The sequence below is a fragment of the Oryza sativa genome, chromosome 5, assembly GCF_034140825.1.
Source record: "Oryza sativa Japonica Group chromosome 5, ASM3414082v1".
NCBI lineage: Eukaryota > Viridiplantae > Streptophyta > Magnoliopsida > Poales > Poaceae > Oryza > Oryza sativa.
In genome coordinates this window covers 1,184,743-1,203,550 of record NC_089039.1, presented here as the reverse complement: position 1 = coordinate 1,203,550, position 18,808 = coordinate 1,184,743, and the positions used below count along the sequence as shown (strand labels likewise).

Below are 18,808 nucleotides of genomic sequence, written 5' to 3'. Positions count from 1 at the left end.
CAACATTACGGTATCGTCAAAACTTTGGCGAGTTGTTTGATGTAAAAAAACACTCGAGTTTTTATTGTCTCTTTCGTACAAACTTTAACAATGCCAATTTATTTTGGTACTATAACTGATTTGGGCATCAAACCAAACCAGACCGTACTAAATCGTTGCCCCTATATAAAAAGGAAAAATTAGAACCATGCCATTATAATTTTACAAAATTTAAGATATGTCATCCTGATCCACATGTCATTGACTCACGTGGGTACTACATGTCATTGACTAAAAACATATAAAAACTACCGAAACAATTCCAAAGAGCGCGGAAACAAAAGATATTCGAAATCCATCCCCCCCCCAACAAAACCCGTCTCCCATCCAATCCCCCGATCTCTCTCTCCCCCCACACAACCCATCGGCGGTGATCGCCATGGCGAACAAGCTGGTCTCGGAGATGCGGCTACCTCCCCACCTCGCCCACATCCTCGCCGCGCGCCGCCTCACCACCGCCAAGGTCAGCCCCCGCCGCCGCCCTCCAAAACCCCTCCCCCTGCTCCAACACCAACCGCCGCCGCTAAACCCCATTCTACCCAGGACGTGCTGTCGCTGCCGGAGGTGGAGCTCATGGGCGTCCTCGACGCCGGCATCCACACCGCCCGCGCCGCCGTCGCCCACGTCAGCGAGATCGCCTGCCCTCCGTACCAAACGGTACCCTCCCCCCCCCCCCACTTCGCCGTCCCCCGGTTTCGAGGGGTTTGGATTCGATTCGAGTTACTCTCGTTTGGTTGATCCGTGTATGATTGGGACAGTGCATTTGCGTTTATGATCGGGGTTTGTTACTGTGCTTGTTGATCTGCAGGCGCTTGCGCTCCTCGAGGCCTTCAGGGCAAGAGGAGATGGGCGGCTGGCCACCACGCTCCGCGGATTGGATGAGGCATTGCATGGAGGAATCCCCGCAGGGAAGCTCACTGAGGTCGTTGGGCCCTCGGGGATTGGCAAGACCCAGGTGAGCAGCTCAGCATTATGCAATGATGCTTTGTGGGATTTGTGTGTCTGTGATGGATACGAACCAATTATTGTGTCTGCTTGACTTCTGGGATCGCTTGGTGTCGATAGGGAACCAAAAGCAAATGGATCTTGTGAATGGATGTAACAGGGTGCTGCGGCATTACGATTTATGGCATTGCTGTGTGCTGGTTACTGCATTCTTATTTCATTGATCAAAGATAGGAACTGAGCCTAGCACTTGAATCCCCTTTGACATTATTCGTGTGCTATCTTATCGATTAAAGAAACCCTTGTTACTACTCCTAAGTATTATCCTCTTTTATTATTCCAGCCAGCAGCGGTCATGGTCGAACCTATTTATTCGGGGCTGGTTGGTTAGTGGAAAATTTCCATTTTCATAATAATGCATGCTTTTGTTGATTCTGTCTAGTGCAAAGGCATTCACTGAGCCAATTAATGGATCTTCAAATGGCACTTGTTTAATAGTCTTCTCCGTGTAGAGAATATCAAGTGCTTCTCTTATACTCCCTCCATCCAAAAGTCTTGAGCATATTTCATTTTTTGGTTTTCCCAAATGAGACGGTCATATTTGTAGTCTCCATATGCTAAATTAAATTGTTGATCGGAACCCAAGTAACCATTTTAATACTCATTGGTTGCATGCATGTAAATAATTCCCTGGTTTTGGTACATGGGGAATGAGTTAATTTCTCCTTGGTCTTGGTGACAAAAGAAATATGCCTTAGACTTTTGGATGGAGAGAGTATTACATTGAGTAATTTATTATACATTCAGTAAAATTTTATAAAGAGTCACAAACTTTGCAGTTCTGTCTGAAGCTTGCTTTGCTAGCAACATTACCAGAATGCTATGGAGGCTTAAATGGTCGAGTTTTGTATATTGATACTGAATCCAAATTCTCTTCACGGAGGTAACTGAAGTTTCTGCTTACTATTACGTTCTCCCAAGCACACCAATTGAGAACTATCTGTAAAATGTTTGCATGATGTATCTAGGATGATCGAGATTGGTGAGAAAAGCTTTCCTCAAATATTTCGTCAAGAAGGCTTGGCCCAAAAGGTTCTTATGCTTCACCTTGTACATATACATCGACACTTTGAAAATTCACTGCGGTGTTGTACTTTTGTTCTCATAGTATTGGACTTCATGGGCTGTTATCTTGTATTTTTTGTACAGATGGCTGGGAGGATCCTAGTCCTGCGCCCAACATCATTATCTGAATTTACCAAGAGGTACATACATATTTGTAAGAGAGAATTCCTTATATGCCAATTGACAGGGAATTACTCAATCAGCATAGGAAGTTGACAGGGAATTACTGTGCCTCTAGGAGGGCTATTTGAGGGTTGAAGGGTCAATTTACAAATCTTTAGACTTCCGGTAGCACATTTTCAAAATACCTTTATTCTACCCAACAATGTGGTTGCTAGTCAATGATTAGAACTATTCCCCATTGCTTCCATGTGCAAAAATTCAGCAGAATATGCATGAAACACTCCCTTCCTTTTTGTTTCTTTCCAATCTTTCTACAGTTTGGAACAGATGAAGGTGACTCTTCTTCAGCATGATGTGAAGCTACTTGTTGTTGATAGCATGGCTGCTCTTATGTCATCGTAAGAAATGCATGATAGTACATATTGTTTTGTCTTTCATACTGCCTTACTTTCAAACAATGATAGTCATCATGATGAGTAATAATCACGTTCTAAGCATATTCTTGTTTTACTTATTTAGAAAGTTATTTTGATTAATAAATATCATAATGTGAATTTTGGATTGTCAGATCCTTAATATGTGGCTACATGTATGATAAATGTTACTCCCATATTTATTTTTTAGCAGATTTGAAAAATTAAACTTCTAAGATATTCTGAAATGTATGGATTTTAGTGGGCCTTTAAATACATCTATACAATGAGCTATGAGAGGTAAACTTTAATGTATTGCAGTATTTTCTATATAATGTGTATAAGTTTCAGATATATAAAGGATGGTTTCCATTATATAAAATATTGGTTCTTCAACTTGCTAAGATAATTTCTATGAAACTTTGCACCTTAAATAATATTGAGGCTGAATCCTGAAAAGGGATAACTTGTTGGGGGAGGTGGAATCCCAAGTGTGGTAGCAGTGGGTGCACGATGTTATGTGTTGGTTTCAATTAGCAACACCATTGTTTTAAATATCTTGCTGTACCCTTGCACTGGTAGCTCTATAGAGGGCTTTGGCCTAATACAGTTACTATGATGTGTAGTCTGTAACGATGTCTAGCACAAATAGGTTCCATGTTTCCATACGAACTAATTACATGTGGGATTTGTCTACTGTTAATACTGTCCATTACTTATGTTATGAGAATTATGAAGATCTCATCTTTATCTTTTTCTTTAAGAATAAACTATCTAATATTTTGAATCCCTGTTTCATCTTATTTGCTTATGTGACAGTGAGATTGAGAAAAGCGCAACAGGTCTCAGACAACACCCTCTAAGATGGGCCCTTTCATTTCTTAAGTTAGTGACCTAGACCCTAGTATTTCATAGCATTCTACTATTATTTCATAATATTGAACTACATTGGTTTAGTTTACATTTGGCTACCTTCCTTTTTTTTTTTCTCAACATGCAGATCTATAGCAGAGTTCTCACAGATTCCTGTTGTTGTTACAAACCAAGTACGCAGCCAAAGTAATGATGATGGCTATCGTTATTCATTTGAAGGTTTGGGCATCCAAGAAAACAAATTATCTTTTGGACACTTTGTTGAGATTGAGTAACATTTCTATTACTCTATTGCAGTTGAGAAGAAATACGATAGTAATAATGCTGAAGGCTTTGAATCTCATCTTGTTGCTGCTCTAGGAATCCAGTGGGCTCATGCTGTAACTATACGTCTAGTCTTTGAGGCTCACTCAGGTCTGTCTAATTATTTTTATATTTCACAATGAAACAGACACCTATAAATATTATTAACGCCATTTTCACCCACCATCTGATATGCTGCATGACAATGCAATAGGAAAGTCTCAACTACATTTGATTTCAATTTCATCTATGTACACGCATTATTTATCTCCTTACACCTTTATTTTATTATCGTATACCACTTTTGATATACACTTTAAGTGGCATAATTAAACTTGAGGAACCACAACAATGTTTATTGTCTTTTGAACTTGCTCTGTGTAAGACCTGTACGTAAGGATTTGGTATAGCTTTCTGCATTGAATGCAGTGGTATAGCATCAGTATTACTAGTTCTTTCATTATATGTTTAACAAATCAAATATCTGTTTTATATTTACCTGCCGTGGTAGTTTTGTATGAGTTATACAAGCTGCACTTGTATAGGTCACAGGTACATCAAGGTAGCTAAATCCCCTATGACTCCAGCGGTAGCTTTTCCCTTTACTGTGGAGTCATCAGGAATAATATTACTTAGTGATGAGGGCATTGATGTGCCATCTCCTGAAATAACCTCAATCCGTTGTCAAGGTATGAATATGAATTGCAATTTGTATTTTATATTATTTGCGCATAAAGAGTTTATGCCTGCAATGTTCCTTTTGTTAATCCTAACAATGAACTTGTTTCAGGAGAAAATGTCCTGGCTCAATGACCATTTGAATGCTACCACATCTACAGTTAAGGAAAACCAATTTAATCTCAGCGCACTCTGCATCAACTTCAGAAGTTATGTTGCATACCATGTATATTTATTTAGAGAGTAGCTTAAATTGTAAGTAATCTAGGAAAGAGTGTAATAGCATAATCTTTAATTTTTGCTACTGAATTGCATTCCGACTGTAATAGACAGTTACCAATCCATCTTTACGTAATTATTATGGTTAACATCATTAACTTCACTGGTTATGTGGCTCTTTATTTGCAATGAGCTGTATTACAATGATTTACAAGCTTGATCCATATTGATGGATATGTCAAATAAGGTCATTGTGGGTAATATAGTTTCTTTGTTGCTGCATTAGTGGGAGGGTTCCGCCGGCGCTGTATACTTTTATTATGTATATAAACCACACTTTATTCGACTTTTGTTCTTTTATGGCTCCCTTGTAATTTTTTTAAGTGAAGACTTCTATAACAAATTTATCAATTATCTTCTGGATTCTGCAGGTTGCAATATAAGAACTGAAGATATTTCTTCAGTCCCCAGGGATGGCACAAATGGCTGATGATCAAGCTCATGCAGGTAAAAAATGGTTAACTATGAACAAAAATTACTTGCAACAGGCAAATACTTTTCTAACAAAATATGGTAATTTCCCAACAAAACCGTTAAACTAAAAAATGCTTTGGAAACAGATAATATTTTTGGTATGAGAAGGTTGTTTATGCAAATTCATATGGGCATTACAAGATAAGTTAAAACTAAGCCTTTTTCTGGATTAATATTAGTAATGTTAGGGTAATAGGTATTATAGATAGCTCTGACCCAATTGGCCCATCTATGGCCCAGCCCATATGCTGTGTATTGCTGTTCTCCCTTATTACAATGAAACTCAGATATTCTGATTGCGTCTCAAACTTCACAGGTAAAATACCATTTCTTTTTGCAAGAAGGTAAAATACCATTTTGTTGTCAGTAGCTGAAGAAAAATGGCAAAAATACCATTATGTTGATCATCAGTTAATTGGCACAATTCTGATATTGGAGTTACATACTACAGCCTAAATATCTACAAGTCACCTCCTGAAATGGCTGAAATTTGCAGGATTCCATCCTTGATGACATCTGATAATGTGGTGTCGAATTGAGGTACAGGAAATTATTCCTTGAATTTACGTGTTACCTTGTTTATTTACATAAAAAGTAAATTTGTTTCTGTTTCTGCGTTTCCATATGCTTGACTCTGCTGTCTGATGATCGCTTACTAGGCAACGTACACAGTATTATAAAATCCTTGATTTGGACATTTAATATTTTTTGCGGAACCTTGAATTATTAGTTAGTGGGAAAAAAGGGTCTGACCCGTTTAGTCTGGAGTTGTGGACTTTCTAAGAACGGATACCAATCTTCCACGTCTTGCTATACCATTTTATATACCTACATTACCTCGTATGGTGCGTGTGCCAGATCAGGTCCTCTTTCCACCTCCACCCACAGAATAAAAGAAGCCACAGCCCACAGTTGCTACCTTGTGGGTTCTCCTTTCCCTCTTTAAAATCCTCAACTATGACTAAACCATGGCTTGTTTAATCCTCCTGAGGGCGTTGTTTATCAAATCTAGGAGTTGAGCTGCTCATCCATTTGCCCCCCCTGGGCAGAGTTGTCCCCCTAATCACTCCATCCTAGAGAAATAAAACCATTTATCTTGAAAATTTCTATCCTCATCATGCTGCTATTATATGCATAGCATATACTGAAGAATTAGTGTATACTAAGCAACGGTTTTTGCTTTTGTGAGCTTAAAGAAACGGAACCAGGTTCTAGGGGAACCTACTGTTTCGTTCAGAAAAAAGGGGAGCCAACTGAGGTGAAGCAACCGGACTGTCTTGTTGGTAGACATGAAGAATCACTTTACTGGGTCTTGATTGCTGGGCAATTAAACTAAAAGTCTAATGCTTCCTTTTGTGCGATTTTGATGGGTTGCATCTTGGATCGCTAGTAAGACTAGTTTACTGAGCAGTTTGTTTATCATGGTTGGCCTAAAGGGGCATGCATCTAGAAGCATCAAATTTGGGCATGAAATGATTACTAATAGGCCATCTAAAGCACTAACAGAAATAATATGCACCTGCCAGAATATCGGATGACCTGACAACTTATTTGCCAAATGCACCCAAAAAGCAGAAAGTATTCAACATATATGCTGGTGGATTTCCTCATTTGGTGATTCGGTATTTGAATAATTGCTATGGCTGCTGCCATTTGAGGACATTGACTTTAATTGTGCATCGGAACATAATTATTTAAGAATATAAGAATGCATGAAGACTGGATTCTGTCCAGGGACAGCTTTGCTCCCCAGGATGCGGGTTCTTCTAATGGTGCTTTGTCTAATAGTAGTACAAAGCACCTGGCCTGGCTGTAGAGTTCGGTATTTGAACATGTCCTCATGAGTCATGTCTCATCATGCAGTATTTTTCCCTCTATAACTCGCCTTTAGTTTAGCACTTTTTTCAATTAACTGGCCGTGGACCCCCTTCTCCACTTCTGTTAAGTTGTTCACTGCTGACTCAGCTAAATTAAGTTGCCTTTCGGTTGGCACAACGGGATTGGTTCCCGTCTCAGACATAAACATGGTGAGGCCTAGTACAAAAGAATAAAGAGAGAAAGTGTTACTAAGTTTCTAACCTAGGAGTCAAACATGGGTGTCCAGTAGTTTGGCTGTCTTGCATTGGCCATTAGTTGCCTGGTCCAAGGTTTGGAAGGTGGCATGAGAGCCTAAGCTAGCAACGTTTGTTCGAGAGCGAGATGCCAACCAATTAGATTGGGTTGTTGCATAGGAGCTAGGACCATGCATAGAGTTACTCCTTTTTCCATAAGAGTAGGTGTTACAAGTACACCTCCCTGATTCATCAGTTGCATCCCCCAGCTGCTTCCCTTACCTTATCCGAGCGGTCCCTTTGAAAGCTCTGAACAGAGAAGTATTTGTGTGACTGGGGACCGCCATCCTAAAGCAACCGCACTGCAAGTTGCAACCCAGTAACCTGATTGCCTAAGAAATTGCCCATATGATGCACAAAAAAAAGTTGGCCAAAGTTTAAGTTATCTTCTTTAACTACCAGAGTCTGTATTCATGCTACACCTACTGTTTTTGGCAATTGCCTGGGTATACAGATAGATACTTGTAATTTATAGCCGCTGCCACTTCTTTTTCACACTTTTATATATTCTGTTACATGGCAGTAGTCTTTATAATTCCTTGCTGAACTGATTTTATCCCTGAACTCTTTGACACAAGACACCTAAATTGAACAACTAATCGTTTTATAGTGGACATACACGACAGAGTGACCCAACAAACCAACCATAGCATCGATAGAATAAAACTATGATATTTTTCATATTGGCTGAGCAAGAACAAATCATTTTGACATTTCTTTATTGTATAGTGTAGTCAGCTAGGGACGATATCTGATATATATTTATTGTGGGAGGCCATTTATAAAGTGTTTCTTTCCCATTGATCTGATGGGCTTCCAATCTAGTCTGATAGGGGCCGGTGGATGAAAAGAGGGGGCATCCTAGTGGTGGTCCTTTTCTCTTTGCATCACACTGTGTCGGCACTACCATTCTTGGTTACCAGTAATTGGATCTACTCCTGTTGGCGTCCAAAAAGAGTGATGCTCATAGGAAACCATTGATAAAACATATTTCAGATGTTCCAGACGGTCTTGTCTCTAGTTCTGGAGTAGTTCATGCGCTATATGTTATATGTTCAGTGTGTTTTGGATACGTTGCCTTCTGTCCGGACGATACTAATCGTTTACACCTCTACTTTCTTTACATGGACTTTCTGATTCTGGTTACTTCAGATGTGAGCTAGGTAGATTGGATAGAGCACACCTTTTTATCTGGGTTTATAAAGAACACTTTGAACTTTCATTAGCGATAGATTCCTAGAGTTTCTTCGTATATGGTTGTGTGACGTGTCCTTTCACCAGGACGTACGTCTAAGGATAAAAACCAGGTCTCATGTATGTCTACCCTGTCTATATAGCCATCATGTCTTCTCCACTAGAGCTCGTGTAGTCCAACCCACCCGTGTAAACCACGTAGTTGAAAGCTACAGTTTCTCAATGAACTTTTTGCATTTTTTTTTTCAATTGCATGATGATGCTAGCTAGACCGCCGCAATCTATGACCTTAAGCTCCATTTTGAACTTAGAAAAGACTCATGTTCCAACTTGCAACTCGTGCAAGTACAATGTTCTCTTGGCTTTTACAATACTACTATTCAAGGTTTTTAGTTGACGGCAGTTGTTATGTGCCGTAAACTGAACAGTGGTCAAATTACCGTCCTTGCTAGGAACAGTGAATCCTAGAGCTTTCTTCTTGACTCTTCCCGGAATTCGAGCAACTTGTATTGATGTTCTTTCAATTTTGTTCCTGCATAACGTTTGAAAACAGGTCTAGAATCGTAGCATCTCCTTGCATGATTAGCCAAGTCAGATAATGACGACCCTTTTGGACTTGTTGATCCTAAAGGGATACTGTTATACTCGAGGAAAATTAGCTACTGGCGGTGGGCCCCTGGATAGATGCAGTCAGTGCTGTCTCCTGGCAATCGTTAAGAGCCAGGCCAGGTCAAAGTTTTCCTCTTATCGACTTATAACTCAGAGTCAGAGACGAGGAAATAAATGGTGCACAGGAATGCAACCTCCTAGGTTTTTCAATAATAAAAAAAGAGAGTAAGCAGTGTAATGGTAGTAGTACCACCAACACACAACTTGCTCTCAATAGTAGCAAGTCAAGTGGAGGAACCTTGGATCCAGGCCGTTTGCTTTTCTATATTGCCCATGAGGCTATAATTTGATAATATTTTTCCTTTTAAAAAAGGAAACTTGATATTTGTCTCATGTTGCCAACCCTATGATTATATTGTACTCCCTCATTCCCTAAATGTTTGACACTGTTGACTTTTTTAAACATGTTTGACCGTTCGTTTTATTAAAAAACTTTTGTGATATGTGCAAAACTATATGTATACATAAAAGTATATTTAACAATAAATCAAATGATAGAAAAAGAATTAACAATTACTTAAATTTTTTTAATAAGACGAATGGTCAAACATTTTTAAAAAAGTCAACGGCGTCAAACATTTTGGGATGGAGGTAGTATTGTGCAAATGTGGCTTTGGCTAGCAAGCTGGGTATCTTATACTTAACAATATTTTTCTGTGTGTTGGCAACTTGTAGTCTTGTACTAACATATATATATATATATATATATATATATATATATATATTTGTTGATGTCCAACTTGCAGGCAAAAAATTATCCTCGATTTCCTAGAAGATTGGCGTGTATTGCAATCCTTGTACCATCAGAGATGCTAACCCACCACCTCACCCCTAGTTGTGCAAGGAGGCCCAACAGCCAATTTGACCACGGTATTTGCCAGTACTGCTGCAGCAACGTAAGACCCATTCTTGCTATTTTAAATACCAATGCTTTGCAAAATATATACCAACTAAACAACAGTATTCTGCAACCTTTATGTGCACATGTGATATGTTTAATGTATATATAGATCCCTTGCGTTAGTTAGATGGTATTTGTTGCTTTATAATACTACAAACTCAGGCCTCGCAAATAGAAAGTCCGGTATGTGGGAGAGAGAAGTTACATATATATAATATACTATATATACTAATCAATAATGGATGCGACGAAGACTATTTATCTGCAAGATTCTTGGTGCCTTTGAGGCCACTACTACTAGGTGACTGCCAATAGTAACATGTTAGTTGAGAGGGACTTAAGATTCCAGCGTGAGCTACACCTGTTTATCTTCAATAGAGGGCATGTTTAGTTGTTGAAATAAAAAATTTTGGATTTCACATCGGACGTTTGACCGGATGTCAGAAGGGGTTTTTGGACACGAATAAAAAAACTAATTTCACAACTCGCCTGTAAACCGTGAGATGAATCTTTTGAGCCTAATTAATTCATCATTAGCACATGTGGTTTACTGTAGCACTTATGGCTAATTATGGTCTAATAAGACTCAAAAGATTCGTCTCGCGATTTACATGCAAACTGTGTAATTAGTTTTTCTTTTTATCTATATTTGATGCTTCATATATGTGTCCAAAGATTCGATGTGATTTTTTTGGAAAAAATTTTGGGGAACAAACAGGGCCTGATTTTAGAACCATGGGATTGGACTGGACCTCGTCGCTGCTATATTTTATAACAACATCGATATTTCTAGTGCTCCCATGCTTACATCTTTTCGTGATTCTCTAGATTTGTCCTTTAGTTTCTCTCTACCGACAGCGTCTATATATTCAGTCACAAATTCAATGGTATACTTGATGGTAATGTTCCCTGCTTTTACCAAGTTTTATTTAGGCCCCTTTGGTTAGAATGAAAAACATACTCACTCAGTCCCAAAATATAAGAATTTAATATTGGATGAAACGTTTCGTAGTATGTATCTTAGATGGACTTCCTATCCAGTTCTATATTCTTATATTCTGAGACGGAGACAGTAGCAATTTTATAGGATGGCACTTTAGAACAAAGGATCAGACACATTAGAATCCTATTCAATTCCTATAGAATAACTCAATCCATACAAGATTTGAAGTAAATTTAACGTTTGGTTCAACTTCATAAGAAATTTTCTCTGTCTCGTTAAAATTCGAAGTTTTTTTTTTCTAACAAAACGATCATTTTCGTATTTTTTTCCATGTTTTGTTTTTACATGTGCTTCTTAAAATCCCGCGTTTCGTTGGTACTGCATTCCTTTTCAATTCAGTTTGTTAACTGGAATTCCTTTTCTTTTAGTAGAACCAATTGTTGTGGGATTTAATAAACAACGAGAGGTGCTGAAGCGATACTAGCATGTGAAGATATAAAAAGATTTTGTGCTGCTTTCTTTTTTCCAATTCAGTTTGTTTACTGGAATTTCCCCTTTCTTTTAGACACCAATTATTGTGAGATTTAAACAAGAGGAGAGGTGGTGAAACGATACTAAGCCATTGTTTAGTTCCAAACTTTTTATTTAAACCTTTAACTTTTTCATCACATCAAAACTTTTTTTTTTACACATAAACTTCTAACTTTTCCGTCACATCGTTTTAATTTTAACAAAACTTCCAATTTTGGTGTGAACTGCCCCTGTTTAGTTCCAAAGTTTTTTTTCCAAACTTCCAATTTTCCATCACATTAAACCTTTCATACACACACAACTTTACTATCACATCGTACCAATTTTAATTAAACTTTTAAACTTTAGTCTAAACTAAACACAGCCCTAAACACACCCTAGGAAGATAATTGACCCTGAGCACACGAAGCGTGTGGACGAGGAAGGTCCTCACGTTTCGGATCGGGACGAGGCACTCACTCACACATATCCTTACTCATACTAGTTGTCCGTGACTGGGACGGGTGTATACATTAAAAAAAACCCCAAGTACGGGTGGGCCCCACGGCTGCGGCCCCCTCTTCACTCCTATTGGGCCCAAGGTCCCCGAAAGCGAAACGGACCATTTCCAGTACCCCCCGGTGTGGTTCACCGGCGGTAGCCGGTCGCCGCCCACCTCCACCCTTTCCCAACACGGAAGGGAGGCTCCGATGAGGGCCTCATACGAGGTCATGTAAACGGGTAGGTTTAAGGTTTACCACATCTGGCAAGCCTAGCTAGCTAGCTAGTCTTCCCAATTCCTTTTGTTTTCCCTTTTTTATAATTTTATTTACTTTTACCATGCTGTTCAAGGTGGTTTTCTTGGAGTCCCATTGGATCCTTTGCTACTATTGTATGTTTCTTTTTCCTTGGTGGGCCCCACATGGCAGGATGGTTTTTTATCTTTGCCTGCAGCTGCTGTTGTGTCCTGTGTGACCTGTGGTCGTTTTTGGAGCTGTGTATTTGTATGGTTCCTGTCAGCTTGCTTCTGCTATCTTCTTCTATCGCCTTTTTCCGTCGTTGAGAGATTCATGCCTATCCTCCTTGGCCTCCTGTAGCTGCCATCCACACGATCTCTCAAAATGCCATGCGCACTATATGCTGTGCCGAGTTTTATATTTGTTCTGTGTCTACGTCAACCTCGACCACATTAGCTATAGCAGCGAGTAGTTTGAAAGAAAATGTGAATCTGGAGACGGTATTCTGTCTGCACCACACGAATTTTATTTTCTGTTTTCTTTTTTCCTTTTCTTTTGTTCATTGGGGAAAAAAATATCCTGTGAATTGAATTGAATTGAAGCTGTTGTCGTTACGAGTTATGAAAATTATGTCAGGTAGTCTGTGAGTCTCTGTGTGCGCTTCTTCATCTGGCTTTGGTACGCGTGAAGCACGCCTTGTTTTTGTTGTCAGGCGGCAATAGATAGATTGGTTGGCCAATGATTGACGCATTTTCCGTGGGCTTCTCGAAAACTTTGGGTGGACGAAACCATTGTTTTTAATAATTATTGCTCCGCTTCCTCTTTTGAGCAAGTCCCTGTGGTCCTTTTTGTCGGTAGGCAATTAGGCATTGAAGTATCTGGTAGCACTAGTGTGATTTTGTTGGATGGAGCTAATTAATATAAAACCTCGTTTAGCTCATCATTCGATCATTGGTTCTTGGATAACTATAAATATCCGCAACTACTAGTATTGAAAATATAGATATGAAAACGTATCTTCCTGCAAATCTGCATAGCAAATCTTTATATTTGTTTTTTTAATCATTTTTCAGTTATTTAAGATCTTGATATTTGATTGTGCATAGCCTAGGAACGCTGTGAACGGAGAGAGTATTTGGCAGGTGCACATCCTCTTCAAAATATATAACATATAATAGTATATATGCGAGTAAATTATTCATCGATCCCCAAAAATGTTTTGACTTGAATATGTGAAATATCAATATATGATGGCCATGTATACACGAGATAGCTTACTGTTTTGAATCAGGCCTGCCAATAATCTTTACTTGGTTGAACTTCAACCTACTAAATCTCTAGGTATCCATCGATATATCATCCATTGAACTGGCAATCAACAGCTATCACAACATATAGGTCCACTATGTACACTGTTCAATAGATATTAACTACTATTAATTAATTATAATTCTGAGGACACGTAGACGGAAAATAACAGCCACGAAATAAACTAAACACGTATCCTTTTCTTTTGTTATCTAGACACGGAGGACCGGATCGCTCATTGATGGTATCATTTTGATCTCTTCGATCCGTTCCTTTTTCCGGTACCATCTATATGTATTAACTCAACCAAGCCGGCCTTCTAAAGAAATGAAAATATCGTACACACACATATATATACAGCTACTCCGTATTTACAAATACATCTTGTATATATAAACAGTTAGTGTGTTCGTACTCTCTTATTTATCAACGAAATGAGGCAGATCTCTTCTGACTATTTTCATCAAAGAAAATAAAGAGACCATGTGATGATCATGCCGCGTGCGTGCATGCTAGCTAACTCCTTTCTTTCCGGGAAAGAAAATCTCTTCTTTAATCGTCGTAAAGAGGCTACAGTGTTAGGATAAAGTAGTACTTTTGGTACCCTAGTACTCCCTCCATCCTAAAATCACTTTTGTACTTCAACACGGTTTTCGAGATTCTATTTTGACCAACGATATTTATAAAAGATATTTTAAATAAAAAGAGTTATATACTATGATAATTTATTTAATGATAAATCTAGTAACATTAATTTTATATGATTGATCTTTTTTATTTTTTTACTACTAATAGGTAAAGTTATAAATATTTGACTTAATACTATGCTAAAAATACTTTTATTTTAGTATGGAGGGAGTAGTAAAGGGTACAGTCCAGGTCCAGCTCGAGAAGGCACTATACACTGTATAGCACTGTACATTGTGTACCGGCATAGGCAGAGAGATAAGTTGCAAATTAAACCAATTGGATTCGATCGATCGAACAGGGGTCCCATGATCATCACATATATCCATGATCATCACATATATCTAGCCATTGTATGATTAATTGCAACCATCTTTTGACTGTAGATTTTGTCATCCTGAAATTTAACAAATTGTTGTTGGATCGGTTTACGGTTGGTAGTTTGCACGTCCGTGTCACGTAGAATACGACGTACTGTACGTACATATATAAGTACTTGCAAATTAAGCACATGAGAAATATATATATAAAGGTTTGTCTAGCTACCTAATTAAGATGGATTATTGTAAAGATATTTCTTACACATTTATGATTGGGAGAGTTCATATGTTTCCATTTATTTGCATGAGGGGATGGAAGGCTAGATATAGAAAGTCTTCGCACGAAATATATCGTTTGGCGGAGTTAAAATCTGTATCAATTCTCCTCTAAAAAAATCTGTATCAATCAGAAAAGAACGGACATATACGGGTATACCCATTTATGAGTAAGTACTTGCAAATCAAGCACGTGAGAAATATATATGAAGGTTTGTCTAGCTACCTAATTAAGGTGGATAATTGTAAAAGATATTTCCATTTGCATACGCATGATTGGGACTTGGGCGAGTTCACATGTTTCCATTTGCAGGAGGGGATCGATCGGACGTATTCCGGCCGGCCGGCGTCCGGCGCCGCCCGTCGGCGCGTGGCCATAAAACGCGACGAGGGGGTACGGCGTGGTCCTCTACATGCACGGTGTTGGGTCGCCAGCCAGCCAGCCTTATCTTGCTAGCTGTGACGGCGACCACAGTACCTGCCACCCTGGGGGAATTAATCTAGAGGTAACTAACTCAGATTTAATTTATAAGGCTTTGATGGATGGAAGAGAAAACGTGCGCTCAGATTTAGACTTTGATGGAGAACATTTCTTGTGCTATGTCTCCCTGTTTTCCCTCGGTTGATCATGATACTGCACTCTTTTTCATACAACAATATAAGTATTTATAGATTGGTATGTACTCCCTCCGTAAAAAAACAACTCTGGAGCTGTCTAGATTCTTGTAATAGTAGTGGTTGGCTTTTTTTTTTTGGGGGGAGGGGGGGAGAGGGGGGTAGAGGTTAAGGTTAGAAAAAGCAAACTTTAGTGCTTCTAAGAGTAAGTTTAATAGAAATGCTTACTATTTACTCTTTATTTCTCTTGCTATGAATTTAATGAATATTTATTGGAGCATTTGTAGAACTGTTCTTACATGAGAGCATCACCTCTTACTTTTTATTGTCTTTTTCTTCCATATAAGTATATAACTTGCTTATAACTCACTGTTGTTTTTCTCTAATTAAATGAGAGATGAATGGGGGTGAGAGAATAGTTAGAGGTAAGATTGAAAGAAATTTAAATGAAAGATTTACTGATGGGTAAAAATACTTATATTCCTGGACAAAATTCAAATACTTTGTATTATTGAACGATGGGGGGACTAAATTTGCCGACAACCACCTCTTCATTCTTACTGTTCAAGCGTTCATCCTTTCCCTCTCTTATCTGTGACCCCACGGCATCTCTCGCCGAGTTGATTGCTATTAATGCCTCGGCCAACCTCTTCACCTTTTTGCTAGGGCCATCGGTGGCGAAGAAGAGCAACTCATCGGAGAGAATGAATACGTACGCTAATATGACAATCATCAAATCTTTCAAGATCCAGGTGACAGAATCTTAAGCATTCTAACATAGTGCCACGTAAAGGAGGTAAAATTGAAACCTCGGTTGGTCCCTTTTTGCTGCCAACACTGATGCTAATGCTTTAATAATGACCGTACAAGTGGATCCTTTTACAGAAGATCTAGTTGCCCCCTCCCCCATGTGTTGGTGTAGCGTGTTTAGCAGTGGCGGTAAGTACTCCAGTACACTCACTCTGTCAAAAAAAAAAAAACTATTTCCCTTTCAGAAAACTTAACCAATAAAACGATGTGATCTTTTATATTGTCTAGATTAGTTGTACTAGAAAGGATTAGATTCCCGTATAAATTAAGTATTTTTAGAATGGAGGAAGTATTTATCTAGATTAATTTGTCAGATCGGGTTCTTTTTTAGAGAGAGAGAGGGGGAGGATAAACCAAATGTGTATATGAGAGGACACACCGGCTCGGCCCCACCTGTCGTACACTATGACCACATGCCAGATTTGAGCCTGTCATGTGGGCTTCACTCCCCCGGCATCTAAATCTACCTCTCATTTTCGCCTCTTGGAACCCTCCAGGGGCAGGCCAGCAAAAGACTCCATATGATGCAGGTCGCTCTGTGATTGTGATATCTTAGTACTGTCTCCCCATTTCTGAATAAGTTCATTTTTCATTCATCACATGCATATACCAATACAAAGTTAAAAAATATTAAATTACTTCTTATCAAATTTCAATATAACTATTCATCATTTTATAAACATTTAATATAATTATTTTTTATTCTCACAAGCTCCGAAGTGACGATTATTCTGAAAACGAATTTATTTTGAGATAAATAGAGAAAACTAAAAATGAATTTAATATGTAACGGATGAAGTAGGTTTCCTCTTTATTTTCTTCTCTCTTTCAACAAAGTTGTAGGAGAAATACCAGTACTAGTAGTACTATATCTGATGGGATTAATTAGTTCTTCGTTGGGTTTAGGAGGCGTTGATTACTTGTTAGAGCACTCTGTCCTGATCAAACCTATCACTGTCTGGCACCGTGCCTGGAGGTTTGCCTGTCGACTTGTGATTGGCTGCTGGTGGGGACACGTCACCCTTAGAGGGGTTAATTTCTTGAGGTGACCTGCAGCAGCTGGGGACCGATATGGAATAGAAAAATGGCAAGATACCACATATGGGAGGTACTCCCACCGTAAAAAAAAAAAAGCTAACCTAAGATAATAATGAAATATAATTTAGAACAATGAATCTGGATATAAAGGTTAAAACCCGTGATTCGTTATTCTAGATTATATTTCATCCTTATTTAGATTGGTTTTTTTTTAGGACTCAGAGGGTAGAGGGTAGAGGGAAGAAAGCACATGATTTTATTTAAGAGATTTGACACACACACGGACGATATTGGTTTGTTCGTTGGAGAGGAAAAAGAGATACTGTTCCAATATTTTCTCAGTAGCTGGATTTGGCCCTCTCTTTTCTCCTCACATTTCTGCCATGTTTATTCTCTTTCTGGAACTGGGTACTATTATATATAATATGGATTTTTTTTGCAAGAAATATATCATATGGTTTGTTTACCACCTGAAAATAATAAGAGGAAAAAACTTAAGAGGGTAATTATACTCACTCCTTCTCTAAGGCTGTGTTCTTTAGATGATGTTGGGAGCTAATCTCTCGCGCACACAAAATAGAGTGACTTATTAACGCATGATTAATTGAGTATTAGCTATTCTTTAAGAATGGATTAATGTGATTTTTAAAATTAACTTTCTTATAGAAAATTTTTATAAAATATATCTGTTTAACACTTTGGGAAGCGTGCACGCAGAAAACAAGTAACTTGAGTTGGACCTTGTCTAGTTCCAAACTTTTTCTTCAAACTTCCAACTTTTCCATCACATCAAAACTTTCTTATACACACAAACTTTCAACTTTCCTGTCACATCGTTCCAATTTCAACCAAATTTCTAATTTTGGCGTGAACTAAACACACCTTTGGTAACTGCAGCTGCCGAACTCAGCCTAAGTGCACTCTTGTAGTTCAAATTTAAATTAGAAGAGTGTTCTTATTTTAGAAAGGAGAAAGTATATCGGTACTGTTTGGTACTACATCTGCTAATTGATTTCTGGCATCGTGGTTGGGTAAAAGTGGACAGAAACTGATACCTCACATGCATGCCACACTTTTTTTTTAACTGCTTGTATGTATTATAGTAGTACAACTGTCTCTGCCTAAGAAGATGCCTGAATTGGCAGGTGACTATGAGCATTCCACCCGTACTGGCGGTCCCAACCGTCCACCAGTAGGAAGAGGGCATGTATTGTATTCCTAGTTGTTGCATCTCATTTTCGCTGTTGCTTTTATTTTCTTACTCATTTGTACTATTTATTCCCTAGCTAGATAGAACCCTTTTGTATGCTCCACACCAAAGCTAAAGTAATAAAATGCTTTCTCTCTCTCTCTCTCTCTTTATGGGGAAAAAAATGTATAGAATTGAGCTCCATTGTGTATGTCTCTGGTTCAGCAGCAAGAAGAAGATGGAGTGAT

At 38.5% G+C, this 18,808-nt stretch overlaps 1 protein-coding gene across 9 annotated transcripts; it reads left to right on the top strand.

Annotated features, from left to right (window-relative positions):
- The first annotated feature begins 357 nt into the window (after window positions 1-357).
- LOC4337655 (DNA repair protein RAD51 homolog 2) lies at window positions 358-16,442 on the top strand. 9 transcript variants are annotated; one of them, XR_003242506.2, is made up of 17 exons: window positions 358-502; window positions 583-696; window positions 848-994; window positions 1,824-1,927; window positions 2,013-2,076; window positions 2,194-2,249; window positions 2,550-2,630; window positions 3,465-3,530; window positions 3,646-3,737; window positions 3,816-3,932; window positions 4,367-4,510; window positions 4,612-4,659; window positions 5,150-5,225; window positions 5,749-5,792; window positions 9,973-10,122; window positions 15,222-15,414; window positions 16,190-16,442. XR_003242506.2 is itself a non-coding variant. In XM_015783845.3 (12 exons), exons 1-12 carry the CDS (start codon window positions 419-421, stop codon window positions 4,632-4,634), a joined length of 1,092 nt encoding a protein of 363 aa, XP_015639331.1. In that variant the 5' UTR covers window positions 358-418; the 3' UTR covers window positions 4,635-4,881. The 9 variants fall into 9 exon arrangements, 1 of the variants encoding a protein (XP_015639331.1); XR_010741292.1 differs by lacking the exon at window positions 2,550-2,630; XR_010741290.1 differs by lacking the exons at window positions 9,973-10,122; window positions 16,190-16,442 and adding an exon at window positions 5,569-5,596 and having other exon boundaries at window positions 5,704-5,792; window positions 15,222-15,353.
- The last annotated feature ends 2,366 nt before the right edge of the window (window positions 16,443-18,808 follow it).